This window comes from Chinchilla lanigera, unplaced genomic scaffold (assembly GCF_000276665.1).
Source record: "Chinchilla lanigera isolate Chin_1 unplaced genomic scaffold, ChiLan1.0 scaffold00017, whole genome shotgun sequence".
NCBI classification, from domain to species: domain Eukaryota; kingdom Metazoa; phylum Chordata; class Mammalia; order Rodentia; family Chinchillidae; genus Chinchilla; species Chinchilla lanigera.
The window spans coordinates 6,749,240-6,773,086 of record NW_004955418.1 but is presented as its reverse complement, the minus strand read 5'-3'; the positions used below and the strand labels follow the sequence as shown (position 1 = coordinate 6,773,086).

The 23,847-nt window shown below is 36.8% G+C and overlaps 1 protein-coding gene across 1 annotated transcript in view; it reads right to left on the bottom strand.

Annotated features, from left to right (window-relative positions):
• Positions 1-14,555: 14,555 nt before the first annotated feature.
• The window catches only part of Fbxl17 (F-box and leucine-rich repeat protein 17), a gene marked incomplete at its 5' end in the record, with an annotated part of 444,029 nt that continues 434,737 nt past the window's right edge, over positions 14,556-23,847 (bottom strand). The window contains 1 exon segment of the mRNA XM_005382343.2: positions 14,556-17,432. Coding sequence (XP_005382400.2) covers positions 17,292-17,432 — 141 coding nt within the window.

Sequence of the window (23,847 nt, the reverse complement as noted above, 5' to 3'; positions counted from 1 at the left end):
AGCTTTACTGCTATAAAAATCTGTTATTTACATCATGGAGACGATGAGAGGAATAGTGGGGGAAAAGGAAAATCAAGGATCATTTGATTTGACATTTTCACAGATAAGGACACTGCAGCTCTGGACAGAAGGACTTTCCTAGAAGTTCGTAGGGATAGTGGTGAGAGGTAAGAGCGGAACTCAGGCCTCCGGCTTTGTAGGCTAATGACCATGCCATATCAGCTATTCTATCTCCTGCTAAAAGTCTTGTATGATGCATTGTCTTGTATTTATAAGTGCATTACTTACATGAGGGCCTACTTGAACTAATACCAGTTATAATTTGTTAGACCATGATAATAATTTATCTCATTCATGGAAGAGAAGCCCAGTGGGAGGAATACTTGGTGCAATAATAATAGTTAGAGACCCGGCCTTATGACTTACTGCCCTGTCTTTCTATGGTCAATTCATGATCTGAGATGGGTGTTAAAATTATGTCCACATTACATATTGAAAGATGTAAAGAAAAAGAACAAAGGGCTTTTCTTTGGCTACCTACGTTTTCTTTTAAGGCAATGTGTACAAACTTCTCCCTAACAATTTCTGCTTATATTTCACTGGTCAGAAGTCACATCACCGTGGGGGAGCCAAGGGAGTGTGCATTCAAGCTGGAGTTCTACTACTGAAGAAAGAGCATGGGTATTAGGAGGAAATGGGTGCTGTCTCTGCCACCTCACACAGTGCTTGTGTAGTGCTGAAAACACTGGTGCATCTAAATTTGGCTTCTTTAAAACCAGTACATTCGGGGTATGGTTGTGATAGTGGTAGAGTAGTTTGAATTAGACTAACCCTCCCACAGATAACAAGCTCTTGGGGTTGGGGGGGGGACCTTTTTGAATAATAAAGAATAAGCAGTTCCTAAAGGAGATTCCACCATTTAGAGAAAGGAATCACATTCAGTGAGTGAGGGCCTCTTTTATACGGATTTTCTGTCAAGGACACTGCTCAGTTCATGCAGTATAGGGAAGGCCAGAACTGAGCAGAAAGCTGCGGTATTATACACTTGAAGAGTAAAAGAATGGAGTCCAAGGCTATTTAGGAGACGGGAAATCCAGTGGGGGAACATCTGGAAAGCAAAGGACCCGACAGACTTTGCATATAGTGCAAATTCTTTGTTGACTCCCATTCTGAGTATGTGTGGGGGAGAGTCCCAGTGGTGGTAAACCTATGACACACATGTTACGGTGTCTGTTTTTCTTTTAAGACAAAACATGTTAATGTATGAATTGTTTTTTCTAAACTAAAACTTCAGCATTCAGGATTAATTGTAGTGTGGGCACTTTGCGATAAGTAAGTGGGTTTTGGGTTGCAGTTTGGGAATTCATGTCTAAAATGTTTTCTATCACTGCAGGAGCCCCTAACAAGCCCTGTAAAAGCAAAAATTACAAACTGAAAGATTTAAAACATGTATTTTAGCTCTACTGACACTGGCAAAGTTGGGAATTTAAGTCCCTCCAAATTACAGGGGCTTGGCGATTACATTGCAAATATTTTTTCCTGTATTTGTTTCTGCCTATTTGGTATTCCAAGTGCACATGTATTAAACTACTCAATATGATACCACAGGTTGCTGGAACTTTATTCTTTATTTCCAGGCTTTTTTCTCACTATTGTTCAGATTGGATAATTGCTATATATTCATATTCACTGTCACTTTCTTCTGCCAACTTGGATTTGCTTTTCAGCCCATATTCAATGAATTTTCTATTTCAGATATGGTACTTTTTAGTTCTAGAATTTCTACATTTTTAAATATAGTTTCCATTTCTCTTCTGAGATTCCCATCTGTTCACTCATTATGACCATTTTTTTTTCTCAAAACACTTAGGCTTATAATTGTTTCTTTAATGTTTTTGTCTGTTAATATTAACACCTAGATCAAATCAGATTTATTTCAATTGACTGATTTTTTGTTCATGAATATAGGGCCTTCTAGTGGTTTTATTGTACACAGGGCATTATAGATTATATACTGTAGACATTATTATCTTTGTAGGTTTTTTACTTTTTCCCAGCAAGTAGTTATTGGCTGATAATCTTCAACTCATGGAAGCCTGGTTCTCTGCTTTGTTAGAGAGAAAGCATGAATGATCATGAGTGAAATAGTAAAGATATCACCGCAAATTCTACAAACATTAATAGAGATAATGATAACAAATAATGTTATGCTAATAAATTCTACAACTACAAATGCAATGTAAAACTGACCCAGGAAAAAACAGAAAATAGACAACTTTCTCTCAAAAAAAAAAAACCTCCCAAAAACAAAAACAACTCCAGGCCAGTGTGACTTCATTGGGGAATTCTTTCAAACATTTAAGAAATAAATAATACCACTTTTATACAAACTGTTAGAAAATAGAATAGCATAAGGTGATAGTATAACAAAAGAAAATAAATGGCAATGTTTCTATGATCACATCCATCCATTTTCAAGAAATACTAAAAGAGGTTTTTCAGGAAAAAAAATACCAGTGTACCAGAAATCATAAATGTGATAGCAAAGGACTAAGAAAACATGTGACACAATGTAAAACTTATTTGTAATAAAACCTCTTAACAAACTCAAAAAATAGAAGAAAACATTGCCAGTTTTATGGAGTGCATATACAAACCCCAGAGGTAAGATCATATCTACTCACAAAAAATTAAATGCTTTCTCCCTAAGACTGGGAAGAAGGAGTTCTAGCATCATATCTATTCAACAGTGCACTGGATGTCATAGGCAGTGCAATAAAGCCAACTGTGTAAATATCAGAAATAAGTACTGTCTTTATTTGTATATGACCTGAACTTTTGGATTAAAAAATTTTAGGAATCTGAAAAATAATTAGGGTCAATAAGTGACTTTAGTAATCTCAAAGGTCACACTCAAAAATATTAACACAGGTAGCAAAAAACTCACATAAATGAAAAGTTTTAACTACTTAACAGTTTACCCTGATCATCACTCGGGCAGGGTGTTTGTTTATGTATAGTGTGTCCTAAGCATTGCTTGGACAGGCGTCATTTCAATTAGTAAATTCTTGTATTGAATGAATTTGATAAAATTGACACTTTATAGCTCCTGTTTTATTATCTTATAACAATTAACAAAATACAATTTTTGGTCAGTCTATATTAATATAATTGGACTGGTAAGTGGTTAAATTCCTTTTGCAGTAGCACCAAAGAGCATAAGATTCACAGGGATACATTTAATAAAAATAGCACAAGTCCTCTACTTGGAAGGGTATGGACTATTGTTAAGAATAAAGCAGACTTTAATAAATAGAAAAATATATCTTGTTCATGGACTAGAAGATTCAATATTGTTAAGATGACAATTATCTTTAAATTAATCTAGACACTGAAACATCACAATTAAAGTTATAACTGGCCTTTTTATTGAAGAAGTTGACAGTGTGATTATAAAATTTATATAGAAATTCAGAGGCTCTACATTAGTAAGAAATATTTCCAGTAACTTAACAAGCTGAGGCAGGAGGATCACAGGCTCAAGGCCAGCTCTGGGTAATTTAGAAAGATCATATCTCAAAATAAAATAAGAAAGAGCATTCTTGGTTTCCATTCCCAGTATTACAAAAAAATTTTTAATAAAAGAACAAAGTTAGCAGACTCAGGCTACTGATTATAAGGGTCCTGGAAAACCATGTAATCAAGACAATATAGCACTGCCTTATTGTATGGTCATAAGATAGACAAATAAATGACTGGAACACAGTACAAAATCTAGAAATAGGTCCACTCATATATTGTTAATTGATTTATAATGAAATGCCAATATAATTAAATGAGAAAACATGTGATGCTAAAACACAAATATTACTTTATTATAGATCAAAGACATACAGTTCACAGGAGATGTAGGTATGGGTGATAGGTACATAAAATGGTGCTTAACATCATTAGTCATCAAGGAAAGGCAAAATGACAAGATACAACCACATACGTTTTTAAATGGCTAAAATTAGAAGACTGACTAAATCCATTGACGGGGGGGCGGGGATAGAGCAACTAGAACTCTCACTCATTGGTATTGGGAGTAGTAGCAAATGGTCCAACCAACTTCGGAAATAGTTTGGAGGCTTATTGAAAAGGTGTTTATGCACACATCCTATGACTCGGGAATTGTTCTCTTAGGTATTTATACAAGATGAAAGAAAGTGTGTAGTCTAGAAAAACAGTTGCACAAAATATTTACACTGCTCCACTTACAACAGTCAAATCTCATAATAAGTAATGTCAAGTCTGTTAGTGGAGAGGGACAAATCAAATGGCTTATTCATACAGTGGCACACTACTTCACAACAATTGACACAGCAACATGGATAAATCTCAGAAACAATCATGTGAGAGAAAGAAATGTGATACGAAGTATACACATTGTTTGATTCCATATCTAAGACGTTCAATAACAGGCACAGAATTTAGAGCAGTGATTGCTCGTGGGAGGGCAAGAGGATTAGGAACATGTCTGAGCTGATATTCGTATACCACAGGTATATTGTATTGTATTTTTTGGGCGAGGGTTGTTACAGCAGTCTATGCTTAATCAAAATGCAGACAACTGAACCTTCATCTATTTTGTTTAAAACAGATATCCAAATGATGATTTTCCATCAGTGAGATATCTGTTTTGCTCTAAGTAAATATAGTAAAATATACCTTCTTAATAGCATGGTCAGATTAGCTTGTGGGTTTTACTGACTGAGAAAGCTAAAACCATAAAAATATATACACATATTTTCAATATTTTTCCTATAAAAATATGTGTGTGTGCATTCACTGCGAATCTTTTGATGTGTAGCCTTGGACTTTTTACCTTTTATTTGTGTTCGGTACTGTCACTCCTGTGTAAACTATCTCTGTAACATAGTATTTATAATTTCTAAACCTCATTTCTTTAATAAAAGGAGTGAAAAATTAAATGTGTTTTTGGAGCAATTTAAATGTAAAACCTTCTAGGAATTTATAATTTTTTCCACATTCTAAGTGTAGTATGCCCTGCAACTAATTTGACAGATTGTCTTGTGACTCACCTGTCATCTAGATTTTCAAAGCATTCCACTTTGTTTTCATAGAGATGAGTGACAACTTTCTTGTTCACATTCTTAGTTCATGAGGTTACAAGAAATTTAATTACATTTCAGCATCACAATAACCACACATTCTTGCAGTGAGGCATTGCTCAGATTCCTATGACTTCTCATTTAAACTCAAAGTAGTGGCCTCCTCCACACATTAAGTCATAATAAAGTCACATGAAGGTCAAGGAGGAGGAATCTTCTTTTTAATCTAAAATCTTTCTAAAGCATCCTTCATTCTCCTTTTCCTCTTCGCATAATTTCTGCCCCAACAGCTGTAATCCACTGTGAAACTGTAATAATCCTTTTAATTTCTTCCTATGTTTTCTTTTCTTGGAACTATAAACAGGCGCTTCTGTATATTTCTGCTGAAAATATGAATTGTTTCAATCTTTTGGAAAATGGTGTAGCATCCCTTATTAAAATTGAAGGTATGTTAATGCCTAGCAATTCCTCTACATATGTGCTCTGGAGATATGCTATGTGTGCTCGGGTGCACTAAGAAATGTACAGGAATGTTCTTGGCAGCAGTGTTTGTAATTGTCCCACCTTGGGGAAAAAACCCAAATGGGTTTCAATAGAATGGATACAGATAAGCATATCCAGCCAATGGACTCTTACTGCTATTCTGTGAATGTAAATGTTCCTCTCCTAAAATTTATATTTTGAAATGATGACTTTCAGGGTGATGGCGTTAGGAGGTATGGCTTTTCAGAGGTGAGGGCAGAGCCCCCATGAATGAGATTAGTGTCCGTACTGATGCTCCACACTGCTGCATCAGCTCTTCTGATATTGAAGACACAGCAGGAAGACATTTTCTGTGAGCCAGCAAGCCCTCAGCAGGCGTGGAATTACTGGCTCCTTGATCTTGGGTTTTACAGCCTCCGGAACTGTAAGAAATACATTTCTGTTGTTTATTAGCTACTTAGTTTGGTGTTTTTATAGAAGCCTGAATGGATTGGGACAATTATATAGCGAGGAAACTGAATAAATGAGGAGACACAAATGCAAGTGGATGGATTCTCTGAGCACTATCAAGTAAAGAAGATCACAAAACAACACGCACACCATAACTCTTGCGTGTGCAGATTGAGACCGAGTAAAACCAAACCGCACTTTTAAGGATGAACAGTAGCTGCTATGAGAAAAATGAAAATGAAGAAACTGTGCTCACAGAGGCCAGGAGAGCGGTTACCGCTGTAGAGGAGACTCTCACACCTGGGAGAGGCCGCAGCACGAGGTGGGGACTCGGGAAGCCCGGGATGTTTTGCTCTTTGCACTGAGTAGTGCTAGCACAGGGTTGGCCTCACAACCACTGGACACATATGTCATTTTCTCTGCATTCTATTTTACAGCAAAGCGTGTTTTGCACAATGTGCTTAACTATCCCTGTCACCAGCATCTCTCCCCTCTCTAAGCCTGCGTTTGGAATCAAGTTCAAATGCATCGCTAACCCTAGGAGGCATGAAGCTTATAATCACTTCCCCTTCTACTCTCTCATTAATTTTAAGAGTGAATTAACATGAGGAGGACACTGGGATGGTAATATTCAATAGCAACCACAGGGAAAAAGGAAGTAGACTAAACACGCATTAGTACAAATTTATCCTAACACAAGAATTCTTCGTATTTTATGGTCTACTTTAGAGCATATTCAGTCATCTGAATTATCCAGTAATGAGGGGTGCCAGTAGCTTAATTTCCACATTAAGCTAAATTATTTATGTTAGCTACAAGTGTGCTCCCGTGTTTGCCTCTCTATATCTGTGAACCCTGTATTGTAATCCAATTTTTGATTCAGAACTGAAGAAACATTTTAATAAAAGCTTCACTTAAATCCAATTATCAAGACGTCGTTTTTCTCCATTTAGTAAGTGACATAGCTGCAAGATGTCTTTTAGAAGTACAGTAGATTCATTTCCGTAAACAAAGTGGCGCTTGCTGAGCCTTCTCCATTCATTCTGGCATTATTTACAAAAAGTCACCATTGTCAACAGCCACCCAGGCCCATCAAGAGAGTCTATTTGTAGCACTGTTCTTTTTAAAAAGCCCTTTCTTAGTGACTAATTTTCCATTGTGTTAATCACACAAGGCTAAATGCACAGCATTCTGTAAGCATTATTTATGGTTGTGTGTGCACATGGGCATATGTGTACATGCGTGTACACACACACACACACACACACACACACACCAGCCCACACCACTGGAAGATTTCTTGCCAGAGAAATGAACTCATTGAGTGCCCCTCAGCCTTGTGTAGCCAAGTAGCCTTAAGCCACTTTACAAGGATGCCTCTCATCCCTGGGTCTTTCAAGTGATGCCATATCTGGAAAAAGTTCAAGAAGTGCATAAATGTTTCTCCCATCTTGTGGTGGATATAAAGAACTGAATCTAATAATGCCAGCTCTTTCAGTGTTTTTCTTTATTAGCCAAGGGAGATCATAATAAAGGGAATAGTTTAAGGGGGTTATTTCATGAAGATGATTTTAGTTTTCTTTTTAAAGGGAATAAAAATTGAAGAAACATTAAAAATGATACAGAATTTCAAAACAAGATCATATGAAATCAACAATGGTTGTTATATTGCTTTTTTTTTTTTTTTTTTTTTTGTCTTTTTGGACAGGGTTTCCCTATGCAGTTCAGGCTGGCCTTGAACTCACTTTGTAGCCGAGGCTGGCCTCGAACTTACAGCGATCCTCCTGCCTCAGCCTCTCAAATGCTGGGATTACAGGTGTGAGCCACCACACCCAGCCTATATTGCATATTGTTATCTTCAAAGTACTTGTTCAGATTACCAGATTTGGCATGCAAAATTAATTTAAAAAAAATATTAACTTCCTATCTTGTGTGTATTTATTTTTTCTTCCTCTTCTTTCTTGCTTTTCTCCTTTCCCTCATCTCGGTTGTTCTTTCCTTTTGAGCAGTCTCTTTCCCTTTCACAATTATCTATTCTGTGTTCCACATTTTATTTACTGTTTCAGGTTCTTACACTAGGGAGACAAGATGATGTTCATTACCTGGAGATGGTTACATTTTTAGTGACTGAGGAAGCCTATGTAGCTGCATTTGTGTCTACTATCTCAAGAAATAGGATGAAATTTAGTAAGCACAATGCACTAATAAGAAACAGTTTACTATCTACTAGTGGTAGTATGGGTAAACTGTGGTTCACCCATAATGAAACAGATAGACTTGGTGCTAACTGACTTTCCATTTTCAATACAGATTGTCATATTATCAGTGCATTTCTATATTACAAACATTTTATGCTACCAGACTTATCAGTGTAACTAAAAATGAAGTGATAATGAAGGAGCCCCTCACTGCTCTATAAAATCAGTGTAGTAGCCTTTGATTTCTGTGGCAATGACAAGATACACATGCCACATGAATTCTGACAGCTGTCTCTGCACCAAATGGACCACCGTGAAATTCCGATGCGGGCTAGGTAGACACCAGGAAGCCAGACAGGCCATGTTGCCAGCACAGAAGAAGAAAGATGGGGCTGCTGGGTTCTCCTATCAAGGCCATCTGCTCAGACATGGGACTGTGTAAATTCCGCTTCACACAGAGCTAACCTCTACTGTCACTGTCACTTGCATAGACAACCTTGCATTTAGGTTTAGCAATTCTTGATATCCATCTAATAAGTCCATTTCAACAAGGTCTAAAACTTATTTGCATTTACAATTTTAATATTTCATTCATGATGACTTGTTACATATACATATTATATCCATGTTATATGACAAATACTACACATACGAATGTTATGAAGCATAGTTTCATATTACTAAAACAAATACTGCTGAAGCCACTCTTCAGCTTGTGCAATAGAACCTACAGGTTTGGGTGAAGCCCGTTGTGGGGTCTTGAAGTCCCGGCTTCCCGTTTGCCCTCTCAAAGGCGGCAGCCACTCTGAAATGTTGGAGTTATTCTTTTCTTCACTTTCCCTGTTTCTAATTACGTGTGGCCCTAAAAACCAGATTACTTAATTTTGCTAATTTAAAATGCAGTGTAGCTTTGTGCATTCTTCTATGACTTGCTTTTTTCATTCATATTAAAGTACACTTCTTGTAATTCATTCAATTTACTGCTCGGCTTCATTGAATAAAATATAAAAATGCTTTTGTTCTTAATAAGGTCACTATGCATCTCCTGGTCTCTGTCTTGTGTTTCACGTATGTACGCGTTTCTCCAGGGTATGCATATGGTGAGAACGCACACTTCTGGCTCTGTAAGATAAATGCCACACTCTTCCAACTTCCATGCACCGTGTGTAAGTGACCACTCTCATTGCTCTACACCATGTCAACACTTGATCATACAAGATTTTCATTTTTTGCCAATCTATTGGACATCAACTTGGCATTTTGAAGTTCACATTTGTCTGCACACAAGCTTGAGCATATTCCTTGTAATTATTTGCCACTGTGTTTCTTCTTTTGCCAAACGTCTACTCATGTCTTTTGTCCATTTTCTATTTGATTATCTGTGGAGGGGATATTTTTGTTTACTTTACTTGTTGAAGATTTTTATGTATTGTGGATACTGATCCCTTTTTTGGTTTTTGTGTTACGTGTTGTTTCTTCTAGCTAGGGCTTGCCTTTTAATTCTTTGCAAGCTGACATCTAAAGGGCAGGATTTTTCTTTTTCTTGCAGACATATTAATGTCTTTGCCTTTATAAGTAGCACTTTTTTATTTCCTACCCAGGTGTTATAAACATTAATTTCATAATGGCAGACATATTCCTGTATATCTCCCTGTACGAATCTTAAGATTTTTGCCTTTTACATCTGTATTTATTTGTAACTTATTTTTGTGTACAGTGAAATGTAGAAGTCCAAGCTGGACGGATCGCTAGCCCAGTTGTTTGGAGTCCTCACTCTTTCACCAGCTTATCTGTGTTGCTAGCTCCGCATTACACTGTTCAGGTACATTCAGGGCTAATTTGATCCCTTGGCTTATTTATCAATCTCTATGCCCTTATCACATCATCTTAGTTATATGGCTAATATGGCCTTGTTCTTTAAATGTGATTTGATAGTTTTTAACCTTCTATATTAAGAATAAGCTTGTTAAATTTGATTTTAAAAACCCCATTAGGATCTTGTTTGGAATTACATGATCTTAATAGATAAATTATTGAGAACCATGTTAAGAATCAGGAAAGGTCTGAGATATTTTGTAACCTTCATTGATGTTGGTGGAAGACACAAGACTCCTAATCAGAGAAAAAAGACCTTATTACTCACAGGCAGTCACCAGGGTGTCAGCATTCTCCTATGCAGACTCTGAAGATCCAAGTCCTATGAAACGTATGAAAAAGGTGGGTACCCACATGCGGGCTTGTGAAACAGAAGAGGAACACTGAATGTTTGGAAATGTGAATATTTTACACGTCTGTAAGTACACTTGCCCCTTGTTCCAGAGGGAAACACTATTTTGGAAGGTTATTAACCACAGACATCCTTAAAAATACAATCTAGAGCAAAGGTAGTGAATACTTCTGCTTCCAAATGTACAGAAATACAACAGGTCAAGGGAGATTTATCTCCCCCATGTACTACCTAAGTCTTCCTGTCTATGAACATAGTAACTTTACATATTTTTTGGTGTTATGATATAGTTTTATAATTTATGCATGAGTCATACTGCTTTGTATATTTGTTGCTTTTGCAAAAGACAGTTTTTGAAATTACATTTTTCTACTTCACCTTGGGATACAGAAATGTGAACGAGTATTGTATTTTGATAATATATCTAACCATCTTTCAAACGCTCTCGTTAATTTTCATGTGTAGATTTTGCAGGGGTTGTCTCAGTAGATATTCCTGACAGCTACATGTAATTCAGTTTCTTTCCTTTTGGAAGAATCCTATGCTGGCCCAGCTCTCCAATTACCAAGTTAAATAGAAGTAGTAGTAATGGTAAACATTCTTCTCTGGGATCCAGAGGAAAATCTCCTATATTTCAGTGTGGAGTGATGTTTATTCTAGGTTTTCGATAAAGACACCCATGCCAGGTTAAAGATATTCCTTTCTTCTCTTAGTTGCTGAAGATTCTTTCTCAGGAATGAATATGAATTTTCTTGCAGGCTTTTCTCTATTGAGAAATCATACATATCATTTTTTCACTTTATTCTGTTAGTGTGTTCTGCTCTATAGTTTGAATTCTTTTGTCCTTCCTAAAACTCATGCTGCAAATTATCCCCACTACCAGGATATTAGAAGGTGATTAGGTGAAGAGGCATCTTCCCTCATAGCTCGGATGAGCACTCATAAAAGGATTGGTGGGAACTCTAGGCCTTTGTTTCCTATTCATGTTCTGCTGTGTTAGATCATAAAGACCAGGTGCCATCTGGATGAAAAGAAAAGTCTTCACTAGACACCAAGCCTGCTAGGCCCTTCATCTTGGATTTCCAAAAATCTAGAACTGTGAAAGAAATGAAATTTCCACTGCTCATTAATCTGCGATGTTTCATTATAGTAGCAAGACTAGACTAAGATATACTAAGCCTAACTAGGACATTTTGTTGGCTAATACTTTGTTTAGGACTTTTGCATTTTGTCCATGAGTGAGATTGGCTTTTGGATTTCATTGATACTATTATTGTGTGGTTTTGATATTAAAGTTAGGCTTGCCTCATAGAATTTGGACCAATTCCAGTGAAGCTTTTCCCTGTACCACACAATTAAAATTGCTCTTATCAAAAATGTCAAGTGCCCATGTTGCTAAATTCAATGGTCAATTCTTAACGCTTATCTTACTTAACAGTAGCATATGGCTTTTTGATTACTCTTACCTCCTTGAAAGATTTCCTTCACTTGATTTTAGAACAGCACACACTCCTGGCTTTCCTCAGACTTCTCAGAGTACTCCTTTTTGGATGCCTCTGACTTCCTAATTTTGGAGCGCCCAAATGCACTCTACTTACACCTCTTCTCCTTGTACTCAAGCTAACTGATGGTGATCAGCATGATGATTTTAGAAAGGTTCAAGGCTTGAATGCTATCAATATATCATCTCTCTCTCCTCTGAACGTAACTCCTATACCCAAACACAAACTCAAAATACCACATGGATGCCTAGTAGACATCTCAAAATTAACCCACCCCAAACTGGACTTCTGATACCCTCTTCCAAATCCTTTCTTTCTCTTCTTTACAAACAAATGCAAAGTCTATCATCTCTTTAAATACCGTCTTTCCCCTACTGTATTTTTCCTTCCACAAGGATAGATGTTTGAAAGCCTCGTGCTATACCTGTCTCAACTTCTGTTATCCACACAGAAATTATCTATTTAGAAAAGAAAAAGACTTCTTGCTCTTTTCAACTCTTTTACTTCACTCAGGCTTCCTCTGTTATTCTTCTGGCATCTCCTTTGGTACACAAGCTTTCCATTTTAATTTCGTTTACTGTATTTTTCATTTCTAAAAATTCTATTTAGTTCTTTAAAATGTATCTGTTCATTTTTTGGTAGTTTCTTTTCCTTATACATAATAACTTTTTTATATCAAGCATTTCCTTTGTGTGATGTATCTGAAAACTAATATTAAAGCCTTTGAAGATGTGGGTATATTGAGTTAGTTTCTGCTGATTTACACAGTACTAATGCTGGATTATTTTTGGGTGTTTTCTTTCATTTTAGATTGTGAATTTATGTTTGCTGCTGCTGTTTGCGGACTTTCCTTCGAAGCTGGATTACACCTACTTTTCCCTAGGGATGACTTTTGTCTGCTTTTGTTGGGCATTAAGCACTATTGACATGAATCCTCTTAAAAATACAACTTTTAGAAACACTATGCAAATAGTGTAGATTAACTTACTATACCCATGTATATATATATACTCAGAGGCTATTAATTTGCAAGACAGCCTTGTGAAAAAATCCATCAATAGTTAAGGCTGAGAATGGTGATTTTCTTTAATATCTGCCCCTCAATTTTTGTTTTACTTTAGTTCAGTGTTTTATAAAAGGTACAGCCTTGCAGGGATCCAGGTTTTACATGATGTGGACTCCAATGTGACTCCCAGTTAGTTACTGGCCTAGAGTTTCCTATATACTCTAGGTTATGGTATCACTATAGTCTACCATATTCTGGGTGTTTCCACAGATTTCTCTCTAGAGATATAAAAGTTTAGCCTATGTACCAAATTCACCCGGAAGACCTGCTAAGACAGGGACTGGTGGGCCTTACACTTTGACTTTATGATTCAGTAGTCTTGGGTGAGACCTAGGAATTTGTATTTCTAACAAGTACCCAGGTGATGCTGATGTGACTGTTTACAGAGCTCATACTTTGCAAACAACTCCTTCAGTGGTGGTTTGGCAAATTTACTCCACAAAGGGCCAGCTGGTAAACATTCTTTGCTGGCAACCACTCTCCTGGGCTCTTGGAGAATGAAAGTGGTCAGAGAGACTATATAAACAAATGAGCATGCTTGCGTACCAGTAAAACTTTACCAAAACAGGCACTGGGGCTGGGGACGTAGCCCAGTGGCACAGCGCCTGCCTGGCAAGGGGAGGACCTGAGTTTGATTCCGGGCACCAGCAACAAGGCACTGGCTGTGTTTGGTCCGGGCCCACACTTTGCTGACCTTCTTTGTGGACTGCTGCTCCCACTGTTCCTGGTCACGGAGGTTTCTCACCGTCACATCCAATTGTTTAACATGGATGAAACATATTTTATTGCACATTTTCAGATATGAATAGCAGAGAAATCTTCCAGGATTTGCTTTCCATATTACCAGAAATAGAAGCTCTGCATCTGAGTTCCAACTTGCTGAAAGAATTTATGGAAAGAGTTTTCTGGCATATCTGATCCTTTCTACAAGTCTATGAGAAGTTGACTCACCTCTGTTCTCCCTAGGCACCTAGGGTCTTTCTGACCCACTTCCCACCTGAACCTGCCTTGCTGTCTCATGCCATTTTTCACATTTCCCTCCAACCTCCCAGCAGAAGTTTGGTGAGGTTCTGCTCCTTCGCCCTGCATTGAAAGTTCCGCCTCGGTGTACTGCCCACTATTATACACATTATTACATGGCCCGTGCTCCATTCAGTGCTGGTTTCCCAGAGTGTCTCCCCGACAGGCCACGAGCAACTGGAGGCCGGGAATGAGTTTCATTTATCTTCAACTCCACAGCGCCTGACACACGTTTGCTATGTGATCAATGTTTTATTTATTTATTTATTTGCTTTTGAAATGTTGAGTAGATGGCTAAGCAACTGAGGGACTACGTAGGGAATGGGATTTTAAACAATCCACTTGTTGAAATCCTTGAGATTATAATCTTATCTCAGCAATCACTGTCCAAATTAGAACCTCCTAAATCTAATCTTGCTCATTAGTCTGTGTTAGTCAAGGCTATATAAGTTTGTAGTAAAAGGCACAAGGACACAGACTACTGAATACATCATCTCAGCCAGTAACAGAGAGGCCATTTATTGTTTCTAAAATAAAACAAAAGATACAGTGTTTTGTTTCTCTTTTATTGCAACCCATTGCAAGGTCAAAAGATTCACGGAAATATAGAAACTACAAACTGGGTGATTTTCTTTATCCACTCAAAAAGACATTAAAGACAAAGGACCAGAGTTTCCACTACAGCAATGTATTTCATAGGTTTTATTCTGAAAATACTGTTGACATTTTGGAGAGGATAAAAAGCCCTGCATTAAACCTGTTCACATGTATTTATGACACTCTAAGCAAACAAACAGAAAACAAAAAAAGAAAAAGAAACTATACTGCCTAGAAAAATTATTTCAAGCCTCATTGTAAAGCATCTAATGAGAACACATTCAACAACCATCACAGAATCACTCAGGGTGATGCTTTTCCTGGCTGTTTTTTGAGATTAATGCTTTGAGGCTAGATACGATATTTCTACAGATTTCTACAAATGTACCACAGCAGTTTTCCAGGTAATGTTGCATCAAGCTTTCTGGATTAGCTGACATTTTAGAGAGTAAGTGCAGGCCCCACCCCACCCCACCCCCAAGCTAAAGCATGTTTTAGTGCTGTACTTTAAAACAATGAGACATTTAAAAAATCAGTTATACACTCTGAAACCATTTGACAACCAAACTGTAACACTCCAAAGATTATTACAACTTTAAACTGAAATTAAACCATCTATACCACAGATTGTTCTCCCTTTTGTCCCTTTTAAAATTATTTAAAATATAGTGTGACATATATAAAATTAAACATTTTTCATTCACTGAAGCTACTATTACTATACATACTGTCTTATAAATTAGTTTTGGGTTAAAATTCAGTTTAAATGTTGTGAAATAAGGTTTTTCAGTGGTGGAGAAAGGGATATGAAAATGACTGTGAGAAGTTCACTGTGTAAGAAGAAATATAGTTTATTAATGGCAAATAGCCTTTTCTTACACAAATTTTGCTTCCTTCAGATTAAATTAGTAATTTATGGGAAAGTACTCAATGTTTACCGACTACATTTTCTGAACTGATTGGAATTAAAACAAAAATTGCCACATCAGAAATATGTTGACATAATCAAAAGAAAGCGCTGTTGACCAAATAGAAGTCAGTATAAATACATGAATGATGTTTATATGTAAGGCTATCTTTTGTGTCTTACAGCTAGTATCACTTTAACAGTATTTGGATTTACAAGGAATGAACTCACACCTCAGTTATATCTGTTAAAGACAAAATAACAGTTATGTCCACATCAGGGAGCAATAAATAGCAAATTCACAAATGAGGGTTTTATTTTTACTTCTACTACGAAAGATAATCACTCTTTAGCTTAAAAAGGCTCCCTGCAGTCTTGATTATAAATCTAGACACAGGAAAGTTTATTGGAGCCTCAGTCCCTACAATGAATTAATTGTAAAGATGTGTGAAATCAAATGTATGAAAGCTGGCAATCTTCAATTTAACAAAAATACTTCTGGCAAGTGTAAACAGAATCTAATGAACAGATTTTCAAATTTTTCTTTTTAACTCATACAGCAGCTAGCAATAGATCTTTGCAGTAGCATAAGAACTATTAAAACAAAAAAAAACATAACATGCATATATCCGAAAACGTGTTCTAAAATCCAAAGCAAAGCAAAAGAAAAAACTTCAATAGAAAGATTGTCTACTCATATTTCACTCATGAACTTTCTACTAATGTGACTACCCCAAATCTCAGAAATATACTTTCACCATTATCAAAATTAACAAAGTAATGAAATGATCTGTAGATTTTTTAAAATACTACACACCATTAATAATCACATTGGTGGCTTCATTGTGGATAATGCTAAGATTAGCTCCAAATATCACTAAGATATATCCCAATCACTTACTATCCACAAAATAAAAGCTAACACAATGTTAATGTATAACTAACTAAAATATTTAGTACTCAACAGAATATATGTGCTGAATAATGAATAATTAACTTTTGTGAGCTGGCCAAGGGAGTTCAGATTGTTTCATATATATAAAAAATTTACAAAAGGCTTTGTTCTTTCTAGTCCCTAAGTCACCAACCAGATAGAAGGTTGCCCACCTGTGGACACGGAGTTAGTGGAGCTGCAGCAGAAGACATGCTCCCTCAGGAGCGTGGAGGAAGTCCCCTCTGTCAAGAAGTGGCTTACAAAAAAACGACCCAGGGTGTTTGTGCACCCACAGGTGTGGATACACAAGAGTGTAAATAACTATATGTGTACATGTGCTTGGAACTTGAACACTACTAATTTACAAGCTTTCAATTAATACACCATTACTTCTGGTCTGACCTGTAGAAATACACAATTCTAATTCATCGAAAAAGAAAGACTTTGTTTTTGGGCATTTAAAAAATGGCAGAAATCAGAAGTCAAAATAATAAGCCAAGTCTTTGACCTTCTATTAACATGTTGTTTAAAGGAATAAGCCTTCCAATTTAAAAAGTAAAAGTTTTGTGGCTTTGGTAATCTTCAATTTCTAAGAAAAAAAAGCCAGCTCACCTGGGAACAAATAACAAGTGCACTTCTGCTATGCAATAGGCAAATAAGACACAAATATACACACTCTGGTACAGATGCAGACAGGTGATGGTTAAAACCTTTCCAAGAGATCACCCATTCCAAATCTATACTTCTCTGCTTGTCTGAACGATCCAAGTGTGCCCACGTGTGGGCACGCGCATTAGGAGGAGGCAGCAGACATGCTGGGGGTCCAGCCCATCTGATAAGCTCTCTCCAAGGTCCTCTTGCAGTCCTGCAGGACAGTGCTGAAGGTGATGTGAGGGTACTGCCGCACCAGCTGCTCCACTGTCGCTTCGTTGACCTGCAACCAGAGAAGAACCACCGTCATGCACAGGCAACCACCAGCACCACACAGCTGCCCAGGCTGCCCAGCGTGCCGTGCCTGCTTCCGCCGACACCTGCAGCCCAACGCATTTCTGCTAGCAACGAAGGGTTTTATAAGAAGACAAGTTTCCTTTTTGTCTGATATCTCTGACTTCTCAGTATCACACTTGCCCATATGGATTTTTTTTAAAAGCCATGATGCCTAGAAATCAAATGTGTTTTTTAGAAACATAAATGGCTGTGATTTGTCAAGGTATTAACAATGTCCACTGAACTTCTAGTACTTGAGATGTGAGGAAACAGAACACATTCCAATATGCATTTTAATTCTTCATTAACATAACTGTCTTCTTAGGAGAAATACTGTACTGTACAATGGGGGAAAAAGATACACAAGATCCTAGATAGAAGTGCTAGGAAAATGTTTATTTTTCTTCAGTTTAAACGTTAAGGCACTGCAAACTTCAAGTTCCTTTGTGAAAAGGGCTGAAATGGGAGGAATCAATAATTAAAACATACATGGCTGGCAGGTCAGGGATGGCCCCAATAGACCTTAACCATCAAAGACACCACCTTGATTCTTGATTAGACAAGGCAATCAGACAGGCCTAATTAAAACTAACACCTTTACAATTGCTGTGCTGTGAAGGGATTAATTTGTCAATTATTTTTAAGCTGATTGCAGTTCATATCACAGAAGTAGACAGCTTCCTTCATCCTTTAGATAAATAAATGATTAACCTAAGAACCACAACTTTTAGGTAGGTTTATTTAAAATCTTTATTGAACACTTGGGCATTTTCAAATACATCAATATTTCATTTATACTGAGTAAGCTATACTGAGAAAGTGTTAAGGAAGACACTTGGAATGCACATTTTCAAGCACCCCTTCTGATGTTCATTATTGAAAAAAAATTGGGACCACCAGGAAAAACCTAAAACAACACGAAGCCCTTGCTGTTTGCTTTGAAAGCCTGCTCAGCAGTGTGATGATCATGAAGGTTTAGTTGTCTGCATGTTTCTGAAACAACATGGGGCCTTCTGGGTGAGCTGGAAAAATGTGGTCCAAATTAATTTTTCTTAGTATTGATAACATTATCCTGATGATACTTAATCTTTATACGACATTTTGCTTTTCAAAATTTGCTTGTTTGAATCCTGCTTTCACTTACATGAGATTTTATTTCTTCAACTGTAAAAACAGAATAAAAGTATTTATGTCACAGGACTGCTGTAAGGATCAAACGTAATAATATGTCTAGCACTGTGAATGACAAAGAAGCTCCCTAAATGGTACCTCTTATCGTTGCAGCAATCAAAGTGGGTACGAATGTGAGAGTTAATTAATGATGTATCAGGGCAATTTATGCTGTATAGTGCTGATCGATATTGTTCTACATCTGAGATATCTCAGAAATAAACCTTGATAACATTGGTTGTAATGTCTGAAACAAAATAATCACAGGGTAAGAAGTAATCTGTAGAACATGTTTCATGTACAAGAATAATGTATTCTATTTTAATGCTCTCTAGAAGAGATGCTGGGATTTTCTTAATAGCACAGTCCAGATTTAAAATATTCAGTGGCAGGAAATTCTCCTTTTCCTTTCAGTGATGTTCCTCACACTGCTGTGAGGTCACCTCTCTCCCTCCTGCAACAAACGCTTCCAGAAAAATGCACCTTTCACCAGAGGAGAGCAAGTCATTAGGTCAGAGAACCTTTGGAACGTCTGAGGGAATGCAAAGAAAATATGTGCAGTCTAAGTCACCTCACATTCAAGGTTCTGCAAACTAAAAGAGAAAAAGAATGGTGAAGAGTAAGCATCTACAGTCACCATCAAGAGATGAGCTATTTTCCATGGTATCTCCTTCCCAATCTACACATAGGTCTATACACAGTTTTGTACTTAGGGTTGACAGGCAATTTGTTTTGGAGAAGCAATTTTTCAAAAATAGAAAATATCTCTATGTGCTAACTGCTTTCCAAAAGGAGCATATAAGTTCACCTCAAGCAAACTTGATACATGAAGATATAAACTTATGAGGTCTATGTATCAGAGGATAATTTTTCACTTTCGTAAACATTTTCATGGTACAGAGTTAATGTATTCTGTCAGCTCCTCTAATGTATTTTATATAACCTTTGATTTATGAAAATGCAATTTGTCTTTACCTGTTGCATAAAGTAACGTACCCTTGTGGTTGAGAATAGAGATGGCACTATGTTAATTCCCTGGATTTCAGAAGTTATGAGTAAGAACAGAAAACAAGTCGGTTTTGTACAGCTATATGAAAAATGGCACCAGTAATCCTCTGTGAATAAAATGTGTCTTGTAAGCAACATTTCTGTGAGCTATGTTCTGTAAATTCTAGAAAACAAAGCAGTGCAGAAAATACATATATTCTCTTTTAGAGCTTTTAGGTAGAAGTTATTCAGCAAAAATACACACACACACTAGAGAAGGTTCTTTTACTTATAATCTCTCCTGGTAATATAGCATGATGAATTTAATATAAAAATTATGTTTATTTACTCCTCAGAAGTAAAGTTATGCTCACTTCCTCTTTGTAGAGACTCTTTTAAGTGCTTTGGTGCTGTGGAGTTCAGCATAAGACACCATCAGAGTCCAGATCATTTAGAATTGTTATGCCTACACACACATTTCTATGGACATTTTGTAATGTTCAACTTCAATTGCTAGAATAAAAAGAACTATTCTCTGTTCCAGCTCATAAAATACATGCAATATAAAAGTGAAACATAAAGATTTAAAAAAAATTCCCACAATCCCTGGATTTTGTATTTAGTTTGTTGCTGAAACCTATCAACGGCAATGATATTGCACATGAAATTTGAAAGCTGCAGTGCATCTTCCTAAGGAAATACACAGCAGTGTCATTTGAAGAAATTATTGTGATTAAAAGAGAAAAAAGCATGTGTCATAGGTTTTTCAAAAATATAAGAAAGACTGGGTTTTATAGTTCCCTTCAAAGACTGTACAACCATAATTTACATTTTCAAAATTATTATAACTCTTTTTAAGGTAGTAGCAATTTCTCTGGTATTTTAATCTATTTTGAGTTAACATCTATTAGCACTTTTTGAAAATGTGAGGCAAATTGCTGTGTTAATTAAGGTAAATCACACCACAGTTTCATTATATTGCCGCTGCTGCTGCTTGCTGCTGCAGTGCAAGGGTAAAGAGAGTGACAAGATTTCAGAAATACAGCTTAACCAACTTATCTAGTGCATCACAGTTTTCTCACTTCCTTATAAATACTTTCTCCGAAAGTTCATGATAAATGTAAATCTAGGCCTGAATCACCATACCAATGAGAACTGCTTTCAAAAAATATGATTTATGATAAAACTTATGGAAGAAAGTATTTACAGCAAGAGATTCTTATTTCTTAATTCTCATTATAAAATGGGACATTTCTTGTTAGGAAGAAATAAGAAATGTAACTTCTGAATGTATTATGCCACACTTAAGAATAAACCACTCAAAGTCATTTATTCTTTAATGGGAGAAAGTTTTCCAACAAGAAATGAACATTCAGTTTGGCTCCTCCCTTCTTCCACTGACCCAGGACCAAGTGGGTGGTGAGAGAAGTCTGAGATCTGCCCCTCCCTCCCTCCACTGGTGGGACTCAAACTACGGGACACCAGTGAAGCAGTAGGACCCTGGCTAAGGTGCACATGATTGAAAGGCGGAACTACAGGCGTGGAAATATCCCATGAACATTAGCAATATGAACCAACTGGAGATCTCTAACCTTTTGTTTTGGTTTGTTTTATTGTACTTGTCCTCTTCCTCTCTTTAGTCAACTATCTCGCCTGACTTTATGATACTCTCATGTGAGTAAACATTGTTTCTTCTCTTTTTGGTTCACTTCAAAACTCCTAGGCATTCTCTTCCAATCCTTTCCTCCTTTGTCTTACAACTACCTAGAACCTAGATGCTCATCCTGTGCCCTCCAACACTGCCCCTCCTGTATTTAACCTCATTCACTTCTCCATCCTACCCTCCGATCCCTCTTGAAACCACCCCCCACAACACACACACAAAAAACAGAGTAAAATCACTCCACTAAGTGGAAAATCATGGCATACAAGTTCCTGGTATATACTGCATCATATTATATTTCTGTAGACCTTCCTCATATGGTTATAGATATCAGGCTAATAGTTACCACAGTTTGTCAGTAGCCAGGCTGTACTTGAGTCTGCTGTTATTGTCAACTAAAGTATTTTAACCAGGATGTCATACAGGCTTATAACCAGTTTTTCCCCCCTGTATGAAAACCCTGCGATTGTAAGGGGTCATAACCATCACCATAGCCCAGTACCAAAGGAATGGGCCCAAAGGCAAACTGATAGCAACTCCTCAGACTTAATACATTGGGAAGGTAGGTTCTTGAGACAGACATAAAGACTAAGAGTTACCTACATCTAGAAGACATATGGAGGAACAGACATCTCCTAAAAAAGCTTCGACACCAGTGGTAAGGCTATCAAACATAAGAAATCTACAAGCATCAACACAGAAAACAAAGAAAAAAACAGAAAATGACAAGATGAAGAAGCAATATGCAATTCTAAATGCACAGCCCACCCAGGACAAGTCCAGAGAACAGAGATAGCCAATAAATGGAATTATCTGAAATGATAGCAGAAGTGAAAAAACAAATAGAAGAGGCCGTAGAAAAAATAATCTCTAAGGTGCAAAAAGACTATCAAAATAAAAGACCTTAAAGCAGACACAGATAAACAGAGGTGCTCAGGAAAACAATGGATACCATGAATGCCAAACACAGAGAAGAAATGGAATCAGTGAAACAGATCCAAATAGAAATGCAGGAGATGAGAAATCCCATTGAAAGTATATGCAGCAGATTGAATGAAGGTGAAGAGAGAATATCAGATTTAGAAGACAGGGACAGGGACAGGAACAGGAACAGGACTAGTGACCAGGAAAAGAAAGCTATCTTAAAAATCGCAAGAAACCACAAAAAATCAATCCAACAGCTACAGGATGAAGCAAAGAAGAACAACGTAAGATTGATTTGAGTCAGCGAGAAAGCTGGAGACAGTGCAAAAGCCATTAAAAACCTCTTCACAAAAATAATGGCAGAAAACTTCCCAAACATGGATAAAGAATTTGACATATAAATAAAGCACACAGAACTTCAAATAGCCATAACCAAAATAAATCTACATCACAGCATATAATAATCAAGATTCCAGGAATTCAGCACAAGAACAAAATATTAAAAGCAGCTAGAGAAAAGAAACATATCACTGATAAAGGAAAGCCCACCAGAATCACAGCAGACTTCTAAACACAAACTTTCAAATCAAGGAGAGTTTAGGTATTTCAAGCCCTAAAGGAAAACAACCTTCAACCCATACTGATGTATCCTGAAAAACTATCTTTCAAAATTGATGGAAAAATACTTCTATGGCAAAGAACAACTGAAGGACATTTATGATCACCAAACCAGCTCTACAGAATGCTCCGAAGAACATATTAGAAAGAGAATGAATACCACAAACACATGAATACCAACAGAAAGAAGCCACCAGATAGGGTGAGGAATTAAACAGAGAAGACAGGGAACAAACATTAGGGAAACAACATGAAAAAGAAAAGTCAATACAGGCACTTCCTGTGGTGGTTGCCCAATCTCACTCCAGAAAAATGGCTATCATCAAAAAATCAACTAATAACAAATGCCGTGGGGAAACAGTCACTGTAGAAATCAGTGTGGAGATTTCTCAAAAAACTAGTAGTAGAGGTCCCATTCAACCCAGCTATTCCCCTTCTGGGTATCTTCCCAGAAGACTTAAAAATATCATACCACAGTGACATAAGTGCACCCATGTTTATAGCAGCACAGTTTCTCATAGCTAAATCTTAGAAACAACCCAAATGGCCATCAATAAAGGAATGGATAAAAAAGATGTTGTGCTTTTATATACTGGAGTACTACTCAGCTATAAAGAAAGATAAACTTGAGACATTTATAGGTAAATGGATACAACTAGAGACCATACTCATAAGTGAGATAAATCAGACTTGCATGTGTAAGCAATGTATTGTCTCCTTAGTGTAAGAAACTGAAAGAGTAAATAAGATCCAAAAGGTACAACAGACATTGTGAAATGGAAAGAAACTGCTCAAATAGGAAAGAACTGGGAAAAATTCTAGCTGACTGTCCCTCAGACAAAGGGTTTCTATCTAGAACATATAAAGAAATAAAAAAATACCAGCCCCCCCCAAATTCAAAGACCCAATCCAAAAATGGGCAGCTGAGATGAATACACACTTGTCAGATAAGGAGATACAAATGGCAAATAAGGACATGAGAAAATGTTCAACATCATTA